The 12183-nt window shown below is 39.9% G+C and overlaps 1 protein-coding gene across 2 annotated transcripts in view; it reads left to right on the top strand.

Annotated features, from left to right (window-relative positions):
• The window catches only part of ctnna2 (catenin (cadherin-associated protein), alpha 2), a 347985-nt gene that overhangs the window by 322651 nt on the left and 13151 nt on the right, over nt 1-12183 (top strand). For both annotated transcript variants that reach the window (XM_040147173.1, XM_040147174.1), the window contains exons 13-14: nt 427-578; nt 6317-6430. In XM_040147173.1, the coding sequence (XP_040003107.1) occupies nt 427-578; nt 6317-6430 (266 nt within the window). The remainder of the gene's footprint in view (nt 1-426; nt 579-6316; nt 6431-12183) is intronic.

Genomic DNA, 12183 nt, shown 5'->3' with positions numbered 1-12183 from the left:
ACACTTCCACATGCCACACGCCAGCACACGCACAGACAGATCTGTAACAGACAGGCCAGTCTTCCTGTTGGGTAAGCCAAGGTGAAATGGCTAATTGGCGTGCAATGTGCAAACGGTATGTCGTCTCTTAAGCAGAGGTTTAGGGTGACATCTTGCCTTTTCCTGAGGTGCACAAGTGAGCAGAGACTGATGCAAGGGGATACTCCTGCTGCTATTAAATGTCAAGACAAAAGGTTGTGATCATGTCCTCGATGCGACATACTACACATCAATAACCGTACTTTCACCATGCCATTTTCCCTTTTCTAACTGATAAGGTGTTCATCATTTTGAAATGGCAGATAACTAACATGTGATCAACCTGACTCTTATCTTATCTGTATTTTGTTCTCTCTCTCTCCCTTCCTTACCTATTCGTCCCTGCAGTCATGCCCCGTTTTGCTGAACAAGTGGAGGTAGCTATAGAGGCACTGAGTACGAACCCCCCACAGCCCTTTGAAGAGAATGAGTTCATCGATGCATCCCGTTTGGTGTACGACGGTGTCCGTGACATCCGGAAAGCTGTCCTAATGATAAGGGTATGTGCATTACCTCCTCTTAAAGAGCAAAATGAAAACACTCACTGAACTACCCTGAAATTGTGTAAATGCTCAGCATGAAATGCTAGGCAGAAATGAATGTGTTAAGGAATGCTGACCAACACCAAGTGCGGTAATTTGTTCATTTCTGGCTTCCTTCAAACATTTAAAACATTTGATTGGGTATTTTGTGAATGTAGACGTCTAAATAATTTGTTTATTTCCTTGTGTTGATGAATAGTCAGTCAGTGAGTTTATATTAAGCTCTGCAATCATTTCACCCCGCATATTATGGTCTTTTCTTTTTTTATATGCACATTTGAATCATACACGGCTGCTTTGTCAGGAAATTATGAAAAAAAAGAAAAAGAACAATTCACAGGCTGGCAAACAAACATAAAAAATATCAAAAATCATGGCATCATATACATCCACATAGATATGAGTCTCCAAAAATAAATAAATAAATAGATAAATGAATAAAATTAAAAATACCTTAAAAGAAACAGATGTTAGTTTTGGCCAAATTCACAACTAAATCAGTACAGCACCTTTGCAGTTTAGTAATCCAAAATAAGCAATTCGAGAGTCCATCGGTTTAAAAACCATATTATGGTGATTTTAGATTGTAATTACTAATTTTGAAATTTTCCTCTTTCAGAGTTAGAAACCAAAGCATTTATTCATGAAAGCCTATGAGAATAAAATCTCTTGAGTCATGAGATTCATCGCCTTGTGAATGTCACCATGACTCACAAGACAAATTTGTCAGTTGCCAGTTTCTTCCTCTCCATTCTCATTTGAGATAGACACCTCTGTGGTGCATTGTTGGTAGAGCAAACTCTGCTGCTGGCTATCATAGATAATAGTGTATGTTCTCTGACAAAAATATACAGTATCTGCCCTAAGGATGAAGAAAACCGTAATTAAAATCTAAAATTCAACAGAATTCCCATTTGGGATGTCAAACCTGTCAAATAATCTGTTTTATAAAGCTGGCAGAACATTTTACAGAATGTCATGATAAATACGCTGCATAACAACATGACAGCAGCAGCTCCTCTTGCTCATATACCCAATCTGATGCTATGGTATCTGCATTTTTCACCCAAACTGGCCCTTCTCTCTTCCCCATGTAATTCATTTATTCAACTTTATGCAGGCTGGAATGTTTCCCAGTGAAGCTCTGGAAAAAATCTAATTATGGAAAATAATTTGATGTTAGTAAATAATGTAAAACAGGCAGCTTTGAACTGCCCAGGACCAGCTGGCTTCATAATCCCATCCAAGTTCAATTACTTGAGGAAACAACTTGGAAGATCCTTGCTTTCTCTGTTGTCTAACTCCATCATATAAATAGCAAATGTTGGTGCCACATGTGATAGTTTTTTGTGTGCACATTTTTATGTGTCTATGCTATTTTTCTCCCACTTAAATTGAGTAATGGCTCCTTTAGAATTTGTACAACACAGATCTTATGAGCAGTCAATGGATTAAGAAACCAATTCTCCACAGTGTTTAAAATTTGAGGCAGGTCTTGAGAGGAGTGTAAAGTTATAATGAAAGTTCTAAAAAAAATAGTTTTGCCCTGGTCTTTATGTACCCACACACACACACACACACACACACACACACACACACACACACACACACACACACACAAACACCGAGCAGAGTAGTCCGGAGTAGCAAGCATTAGAACTGAACATGTATGAAATTGAACAGGGGTTGGAGACTAGCAGCTGTAATATAACCAATGTTTACACTCTTTCCCATTCTCAACAAACTGACCTACAGCCTGTCTCATGCAGAATTTTCAACTCTTACTGGAAGTTAAGACCAAAAGCAGCACAGCATTAAAAAATAATGGAAGAGGCTGCAATGAAAGAGAGCCTGTATGTATCAGGTACCCGTGGTATGATGAAATACAATCTGAGAAGGCTGGTTTTAATAATAGATAGCATATCAGATGCCTGAACAGTGGTTTATAACTGAGAAGCAGGATTTATACACCTCTGAAAAGTTACCACAATAATAATAATTTCAGTCCTTTGTTGGGATGATCACAAGATAAACTGTAGAATCTACTAGTTAGCTTTTCTTAATTTTTTTTTTTCCAAATGCGTTTTTTCACTGGAGCCCTCCATGTTGATGTCCCGACTGTACCACACAGTGATCTCACTGAAATGAATGAGAGGGCTGCAGTTTTTCACACATTTTTTAATGCCTGTGTGAACATGGCCTTAGTCAGACTGTCTTTGTATTATTTGCCTTTGCTCAACCTAAACAGTAACTCCACGCAAGAATTAGGGTGGAGTAAAACCATAGCGGCACCAACCTCAATGGGTCGAAAGTCTCTTGACGTTACTATATGTAGACTATCCTTAACAATCTGTCTCGAGAAGCGGGTAAACATCTGGTTCTGTTACCCTGCATTTTTGGATCCAGCTATAAATGCATTCACATTAAGAGAGAAAAGATTGTCACAAGCAGATAATCATATGCATCGCCGATAAATCAAATGTACTGTGTTTAATTTGAGACAAGAGTAGATAATTATTTCCAATGAGTAAATCAGGTCAGTACCAAGGCAAAAATATTGTGATTTAGTGGGGCAAAAACTAAATGTATATACTAAAGAAATTGTCATCACGTTCAGTAGAATAAACAGGTGGAATTTGTGCTTTTATTAAGAATTTTTTACAAATGAATATGAGAAAAACGGCATTATACAAGTGAAACAAAAGGGTTTTCCTGCTATCATGGATAAATAAAAAGACTTCAATAAAATAATTCCTATTGGAGCTCCATGTGGCCTGACCAGTGTGAGAATCATTAGGAGCTAATTTTCAGTTTGTGGATGGTCTTCCAATTTTTTCCAGCTCATCACTGCTCCTCATTAAGACATATTGGGCATCTGTTTTATTTTTTATTTATACAATCCTTATCTAATTGAGTCCATTAGAAGATTCTATGTTCCTCATGTCCAGGAGAGATAGAATATCGGAGTCCAACAGGCTTGTTGGGAATACCAACAAGGAAATACAGCAAAATCACTAGGCTAACAGTAAATTTCATTCATTATTGCCACAGGCTATGGTCTACAAGCAATGTTTTGTTTAGTAGAAGTGCTGCTTTATAACCAATGTGAGCACAGGTTTTGGTTAAAACATTTATTATATATACAAGATAATTAATCATTATGAAAAGGTAGTCTATAAATAGAATACCTCACAGTGCTCTTTACAAGAATAATTGTGACAACACTGTGAATTCAGGGCTTTTTAAAATGTCAGCTTCATGTAGTAATGATGACTTTACACATGTACACGCTTTGATCTGATCCTCTGCTCTGCAGCAGGTTATGCCAGCCCCACACTAGAGGATAATTGGGCAGATTTTGGGTCCACCTCAACCCTGACAATCGCGGGGGCATTCCCGATTTGAGGCTGGTCTGAACCAATTATTTGACCAAACGATCCTGTAGTGTGAGGGGTTTGAGGACATAATCTTAATATTACCAACCGGATCAGAGTCTCCCTGATTTCGAATCCTGTAGTGTGAAAGGAACAGCGATTGAATATTGAGAATAACCCGCAATAGCCAATAAGAGTGTGGTGAACAGGAGGTGTCACCAACCAGATGTTGCCTACTAACAATAAAACTTTATTTCAACTCCGGCTCACACTCCAAAATCTATAAGCCATGCCGATTCCGTCTTCTCAGCCATGACATCATCCACAGCTTTTTTTTTCTCTTATTTTGCTTTTCGATTGTAAAACATAGCACACAAGTGCAACCAGCTGACAACCACAGTCCACTTCCATGTTTGTTTTTCTCTAAAGTCACATTTGGTCACGCAAGTTTCTGTGAGATCTCGAGTCCCTGGAATCGCCAATTCAGAAATCAGAGTTGAAAATCCTCTAGTGTGCTCCAAGTTTTAGCCATCCAGCAAACAATATGTTACCACGGTGATTGTTGCCCAATTAAATGAGATCAACAAATCTGTGTTGAAGTAAGCTGGCTAACCCACTAACCCTAATTAGTGAGAGAGCCTCTTTTAGCCAGCACAGATATATAAAAATGCATAATAATTATTTTGTCACTCACTTATAACAGTTGCAAAAGATATAACTTAATCATATTCCAGTTGTTTTATTTGATGAGAGACCAGACATTGTTTGTGCTCACAATGCTTTTGCGATGTTTTAACATGGTGGAGTAAGGCTCTGCATTTCTGTCAAAAAACAACACTCGCCATTCTTTTCCCCTTTGAAATAAAAGAAAAACAGAGAAATCAAAGGACTGTCATCACTTTTTAGAATAACGAATAACATTAAGGAATTACAATCACCACACTGCAATGTTTAAACATAATACATCTTCAAAGAAAGGAAGTAAATACAATATTATTCTGTATCATGTATTCAGATAAAAGCAACACTTCTAATATTTACATGTAAGTCACTTCTTCCTTTAAATTAAATCCTGCTATGTGTTTGTGTTCCAATTTGCAGTAGAGCAATAACAGCAGTTTTGTCAGAAAACTATTGTATAATACTTGAGATGTATCTTGAAAATCCAATTTAAATATTCCCAAGGTTGTTAGTAACAAGTCAAGCTTCTTATTAATTAATATTGCTGGCAGTTGTTTAGATCATTATAACTACATTTTATGGTCTTTGACATTAGCCCTTTAATGGAGATATTGCTTTGACTGTCTTTTTTACATACGTACAGTGCATTGTTGTAGTTTTTCGTTCTCCTTTGACTTAGGGTCAGGCTAAAAACTTTAATAGGTGTTTGTTTATCTTTAATTAAATAATTGAGTAATACTATTAATAGTTTTGAGTAGATCTTGGTGATATCTGCTTCGCTCTTCTCAGTTGCAAAGATTCTTGATGAGTTGTTGCATTTCATAAAATGACCAAATAAAGAAAAGCATTGCAAAGTTAAACTGTGACCCCCTTGAATGCACTAAAAACTTGTCAACCTTTTTTGTATATTTGTCTTAATTAACCGGAATGTGAAATGAAGTAGAGTTGCCGAGAGAGGTCTTGTTTAACTGAGTCCTGATATTTACCTTTGAATATTGCTCAAATGCAAGTTGTTCATTATTTTGTGGTCAAACAGTAACTAATTGTTGCTATTAATACCTCTACATTTCGTCTCATTGTTTGGTTGGTGGTTTCTACGTTAAAAGGCACTGTCACTGGTTTCTTTTTCCTCTCAGGTAACTTAGCTTTCCATCAAAGCTGGTAAATTCATGCTGTTACCTGGAAAAATACTTATAATTCCCAATATCTGCATTTTCAAACTGTCACCCATTCGTTATTTAATTGCACAGAGGTAGGCAAGGGGAAAGAGGTGCAGGAAAAACTACCTGATTAACTCACCAAATCTCTTTAAGCCATTTCCCGCTCTTTCGTTGTGTTTTTTAATCAAGTGTTGAGGGAACTAAAACATATTGTATGTCCATTTTCAGAGTCTCAGTCTGAGATTTGACTCTTTTAATTGTGTGGCATCCCTGCCAGAATTTGAACTAAAACTCCCAATGAGACACTGTATACTGAAAATGACAACACAGAAGAACCTATGCTTTCTGTTATTCAGGGTTCCCACACAATGGTGCAAGAAGTCAAAGAAAATTGCCCTTTTCAGCTGTCAATGTAAGAGGTTTTTTCTTTTTTACTTTCTCTCTCACTCTTTGCCCAACTTTGTCTTTGTGTTTCTCACAGACACCAGAGGAGCTGGAAGATGACTCTGACTTTGAGCAGGAGGACTATGATACTCGCAGCAGGACTAGTGTCCAAACTGAAGATGACCAGCTTATTGCCGGACAGAGTGCTCGGGTGAGTCAGTGTTCGCTTCCCCACTGTGCTGCAACTTCTCAAATGTGCCTCAGCTGTGGAACCTGACATTAAAAAAAAAAAAAAAAAAAAACCATATCATTGCTTCAGTAGTAGGCTGAGGTTGAACTGCATCCCATCCTCGGCACCCACCCCTTTCCCTGGCCGTCAATTAATCCAACTGGTTCCACTATCATAGCATGAAAGTCCTTTTTACTGATTCTAACAAACGGGATTATTTTAAATAAACACTGTTCGGGGATGGCAGGTGTAAAATTGCAATCACAAGCAAAGAAGTAATTACCAAATTCCCTTCAGATGCCAGGCACAACAAAAAATACAGTACTAAATATAGTACTGTGCCAAGGCTTCAGTCACGATCACAAGGGTCTGGGCTTTGTTGCACATTAGCAATTTTTCACTTGGGCCCAGCTTAAAGAACATTAAGAGGGTATCGTTGCTTGCTCCCCTCTAGCAATACAGAGGCTCTAGCGGTGTGTTTTAGTTGACTGGATTGTGGATGGCAGGAGTGTGACTTGGCCCAATGCCTCTCTCTGTGGCAGAGGCCTGTATTATACTGCCTGGGTCTCTACACAGTCTGCGCAGGCGGGGTTAATGCACAAAGAAGGGAGAAATAAATAAAAACCAAAACAGCAGCTTATTTATGGGAAACTTATGTAATATACAGCTATAACCCCCATTGTGATGGCTTTTGATAGTAGTTAAAAAAAAACAAAAAACAACCCAGAACCTAGGGCACTATTAAGAGGCAACCCTTCATCCTTAAGGCTATCTAGGAGTAGAGAGGAGTCATAAAGTCAGCAAACTAACTCAGTAAACAAAATTGTTTGTTAGTGCATGGTTGTTAACGGTTTGGTTAGGATAAGGCGCAAAAAATTCATGGTTAAAGATAGGCCAACAGCATTGTCCTGTGTCCACGTAACACCTTCGTTGACCCATCCATCTATCCCAACCTGATCCCTATGACATTACAGTACGCGGCTCTACAATAGTAGCACTCTGCTTCCACCCTTACCCCAGACAGACAGGAGTCATAATCCACACTAGAAGTTCTTGTCAGTTAAATGCACACATAGGGCATATTTGGCATTTGGACAAACAAACAGAATGATAACTAGTAGCATGTGTTATTCGGAAAATCTAAATTGACCCAGGGACATGCCCTGTTTTTCCCAGGACGAATTTTGAGCTGAACTAAGACACAACTCATAAAGGTTTATCACTGTCAAATCTGAATTCCAACCATGAACAAAAAGAAACAGACCCAGGTTTTGGGTGCACAATAGCTGCTCCAGGAAGACTGTGGGGGTCCAGGGTGTGAAGTGCTTTGAGTTTGTTGTATGTATACTCCCACTAAGGCTCCCGCAGAGTAACATTGCAGGGCCATCTGAGCTTAGACGCACCAGCGCTGCCAGACAAAGAAGCTTCACAGCACCAAACTGTTAACTAGTTTTCCTGGCGCTCATCTGTGCTTTGCGTAGGCAGCTCCTTTTGGGAACAGTTTGAAGTCGCAGCATGTCCTGTTGTCAAAACTTCTTACTGTAATACAGCGATATAAGGTGGATTAAAGTGCGACGCAGCTCGTTGTAACAATTGTTCATGAACACTTAATTACCAAGCTATGCACAGGAGCTTGCATCAAATGAATGCCCAACAAGTTTTCACAGTGTGTTATCAAACGTGATTACTCCTATTTGCAAATTTAGTTTTCATTATCATGTAGTGCATACCATATGTCTGGCATACTGACAAGGCCTCTCACAAAGTTAATTGATATCACCTGTTTTTCCACTCATAGACCCTGTTATGCCTTCAGAGATTAAACATTTACACACGCGGAAGGCAAGCCCATCCATAAAAGATGTGTTTGCCTAGAACCACTGGTGATCTGCCCAGTCGGCCTCAGCGTTTCGTGTCAGGATAAAGCTTACTGTCTTCTCACGGTCATGCCAAGTGCACGCTGGTGCTGTGTTTCTATTCAAACAGACAAGAAGAAGCGTAATCCATTTTCTCCATAGGAGCTGACATGAGCACACTGAGGTTTACAGTCATGATCCCTCCAAGCCCCTCCAGTGTGCCGGAATTACGCATAGGACACAGGCGTGATATCTCCCTCTCCGTTTCTCGATCTCGCTGTCTCCCTCTTGCTCAGTGTAGAAAGAAATCAAATCAAGTCCGGGGCAGTCCCAGGAGCCTTTGTTCCCATTGCTTTGCCTTGTGTGGCGTTCCACTTGTCACTTCTATTATACTTACGCATAAAGCTAAGTTATTAGAGCAAACATGCATAATGAGAAGGCAGAAAAACACACAGGGGAAGGAGGTCTGTACATAGTGTCTCTTTCTATTAGAACATGCAGACGCATACTCTCCTTCTATAACACACCACAGATAATGCACAGCCCCCCCCACCACACACACACACACACACACACACACACACACGCACACACGCTCACACATCCAACATCTCTTAACACAGTGATTGGATAACACTGTTGATAGGTCATCCATAAAATTGAACTCTGAGTGTCTGGGCAGTTTATTTCAAATGAAACAAATTAAAGTCATTTCAAGACGCAGCGCTCGGTGAAGAAACCCGGAAAGCGCTCTAATCCCGGCAGATGTAGCCGAGTCGCAGAGTGTATTGGCACAGCACCCCTTCGGCCGGATTTGCCACTATGTTAAGCTCCCAAGGCCCGCTCCTTGTTGTTATCAGTAAAGTAGGGGAAAGGATTTGGGGATAAGTGAATTCTAGAGAGCAGGGGGGGGGGGGCCTTACCCAAGTGCCTTCCTGCTCCCCTGACGTCCCAATTGGCTCCTATGTTCACCCCTGTGCAGCAGTTTTCTTTGTATTCAAAGCTCTCTCTCTCTCTCTTTCTTCTTGCCTGACGCTCGCTCTCTTTTGTCGCACCATTTTCAGAATGAATTGGAATACCAACCAAATCCCTCGCTCTATCCCCAACCTACCTTGATCCCTAATTTTAGAAAAGGAATTTTCAATCCAACTGCTGAGTTTCAAGAGACATTTTGCTCCCTTTAGTTTCTCGGGGGGAAAAGTTCATATTGGTTTAATGCAGCGCTTATGTGAAGAAGACAGAGGAAAAATATTTTGATGGCACTTGCAGGAATAGCCATACCTAAAACTACTCTGATTCCCAATTTACATTCTTTATCTGACTCGTTACAATGTCATTTAGCCAAACCATAAGTGTACTTCTTCTCAATAGAGGACCCAAGATATTGACACCGGCAGCACACTGTATGGTGTAATTATAGACATGAAGTGAATGACTGATGGCTCAAGAGTTGGGTGTGGGGATGATAGGATCAGCAAAGATAGGCTAACGACCGCCCTCAGGTCCAGAGGTCAGAGAGATCTGCCTGGTGGCACAGTGCACTCACCTGTTTCACTGTTGATTAGGCAGTAGCAGTAACAGTACAGCATTGCCCACATTACATTTTTGGCTACGTTAAACATGAACATGTAATCAGCGAACCATACTCCAGGGAGCGACTGAATACCAAGAACCACAAGCTGAGGGCACAAATCTCCTGAAAGTGTCTGGACTAAAATCCCCCTTTTAGTCCTAAAGTTTATATTTATAAATATTTGCACAATTATGCAGACTGCTTTGAATTCAGAAACAGGTTATAGTTGAACAACATAAAGAAAACTTTTTCAAGATTAGACACAGCAAGTGTTGTGTTGCATAAGACAAACTCAAACAAGCAAGAGTAAATGTTTGGTCAGCCTGCGATGTGGATCATTACAGTATGTGAATGGAGTATATATTTGGCATCTAGGCTCTGACCTTGTGACTCCCCACAAGGAGACAGCCAGCTCAGCACAGCAGTGGGGAGTGACGAAAACAACTTCCCTACCAGTGAAATACAGTATAGATTCAGAGCCTACAGGTGGATGTAGGTGGATGATGCTTGGGGGGGGGGGGGGGGGCTTTTGAAATGCAGTCTGAACAGCAGCAATAGCAAGTGTCAGCATAGGTTTCAGGAGAGTGCATAATTGTTTAAATATGGGGATAACAGTGCACACTTTCCAGTCTTTCCTCGACGGCATTCATAGTGTTATGAAGCACTTGCTTGTACACACACAAAATGTGACAGAAATAGATGTTTTAAGAATGAAAAAAGGACTGCTTAAGGGAGAAGTTAAAACCCTGCTTACTTACCTTCACATATCTTGCCCATTGCTGTTTGATCCTCCAACAAGCGCTCTGTTCGCGTATACTGGCGCCTTAAGTACACATCATAATGAAAAGGGTTTTTCAGTGAGAAGATAATCCCCTGTGAGTAGAGTTGGATTGATTGTCAGAACTAGCTGGCAGACTTCACGTTCTTTGTTTGAGATTTTGAACAGAAGTTTCCTGGTTACAGTTTTTTTTAGTGCTAATTAACTAAGGCAATAATCAATTATTTAATTTAGGGATCTGTCTGATTAGTGAATGAATCTATGGAGGTAAAGTTGACCTGTGGCTGGGCAGGCATGCCGTAGATGTTTTGTCATAGATTAAATAAATGGTGGTACAGGTACCCTAGAGCCTGTGACTGCTTTGTGAGTATTCACAGCAACCAATGCAAGCATACCTGCAAAGCGGATACAAGTTTGAGCTCTAATCACTAGTCTGTTTTGAATTGTTGATTCCTCATTGTGTAGTCTAAATAAATATTAACTTGCTATTTGTTTTAAATGTGAGCATTGTTTTCACCCCACACGCTGTTTAATGGGATTAGCTGTTGCACTGTTGTTTGTGTGTCTTGGCGCCAGCAACAGAGGAAATCTACGCAGGGCTCGAGGGGGTTGGTGTTGCTTGTTTGTTTATGCCATTCTGTTTTTTTTTTTTTCTTTTCAACTGAACTGCCATCAAAGCTTTGCACCACTTTGCTCACAGAGAGATCAGTAGGCCAAAAATTCATGGACACATCTGTTGGCCTCCGATGAGAAAGTTGTGCCTCAGTGCTTCTCTATGTCCATCTGTAATTTCAGTTCTCTCTTTTTAACTGCTAGCACCCCTCCTGTGCCTACTTATTTTCTTCTGAAGAATTTCAGGAGGACGAGTCCTCTAAATTATTTTTTGTTTTTTCATTTTCTTCCTGACACATCTACCAGGAGACATGAGAAAAGTGACACACTTTCTGACTGAACTCAGCCCCCATCCCCACACATCAGCTTTGCCGTGAGAGAGGGAAAAGGAGGAAAAGGGCGATTATTTCATTAAAAGAATGGCAATTCTTGGAGGACAGTCAATAATAGATGAGGTTAAAAAACAATGAATGGTGACTTTTCTTTTTTTTTACAGTACTCGTTTTTTCTCTCTGCCTCTCAAGTCAATAGAATCGACCTAATGGAAACCAGGTTACTCTTCCTTCCATCTCACCTCTCCGACATAATGTTGAACAAATGCATTATTCATTCTATGGTCTAAGAAGCCGAGGTAATTATACATTTATCTCCCAAATAATACCGGGTCCTTACTGTGCCTGTGACCTTGTCACAAGATTTATGCAATTTTGTACCTGCCCCCAAAGGCCGCTGAGAGAGCAAATGTATTTTCAAAGAGGAAAAAAAATTAGGGCAAAAAGGGATATACTCTTTATGGGTAGAAGATGTCAAGGGGTTTGAAAAGGTCCGGTCATTAAATGTAAAGTTTAGAACTTTATTTTGAAGCATTTCAGAAGGGCAGGGATAGTCAAAGTCCAAAATTAGTGTTCAAATTTTG

This window comes from Xiphias gladius, chromosome 15 (assembly GCF_016859285.1).
Source record: "Xiphias gladius isolate SHS-SW01 ecotype Sanya breed wild chromosome 15, ASM1685928v1, whole genome shotgun sequence".
Classification (NCBI taxonomy): Eukaryota; Metazoa; Chordata; class Actinopteri; order Istiophoriformes; family Xiphiidae; genus Xiphias; species Xiphias gladius.
The sequence above is the reverse complement of the archived record's forward strand: the minus strand, read 5'-3'. Positions and strand labels throughout refer to the sequence as shown.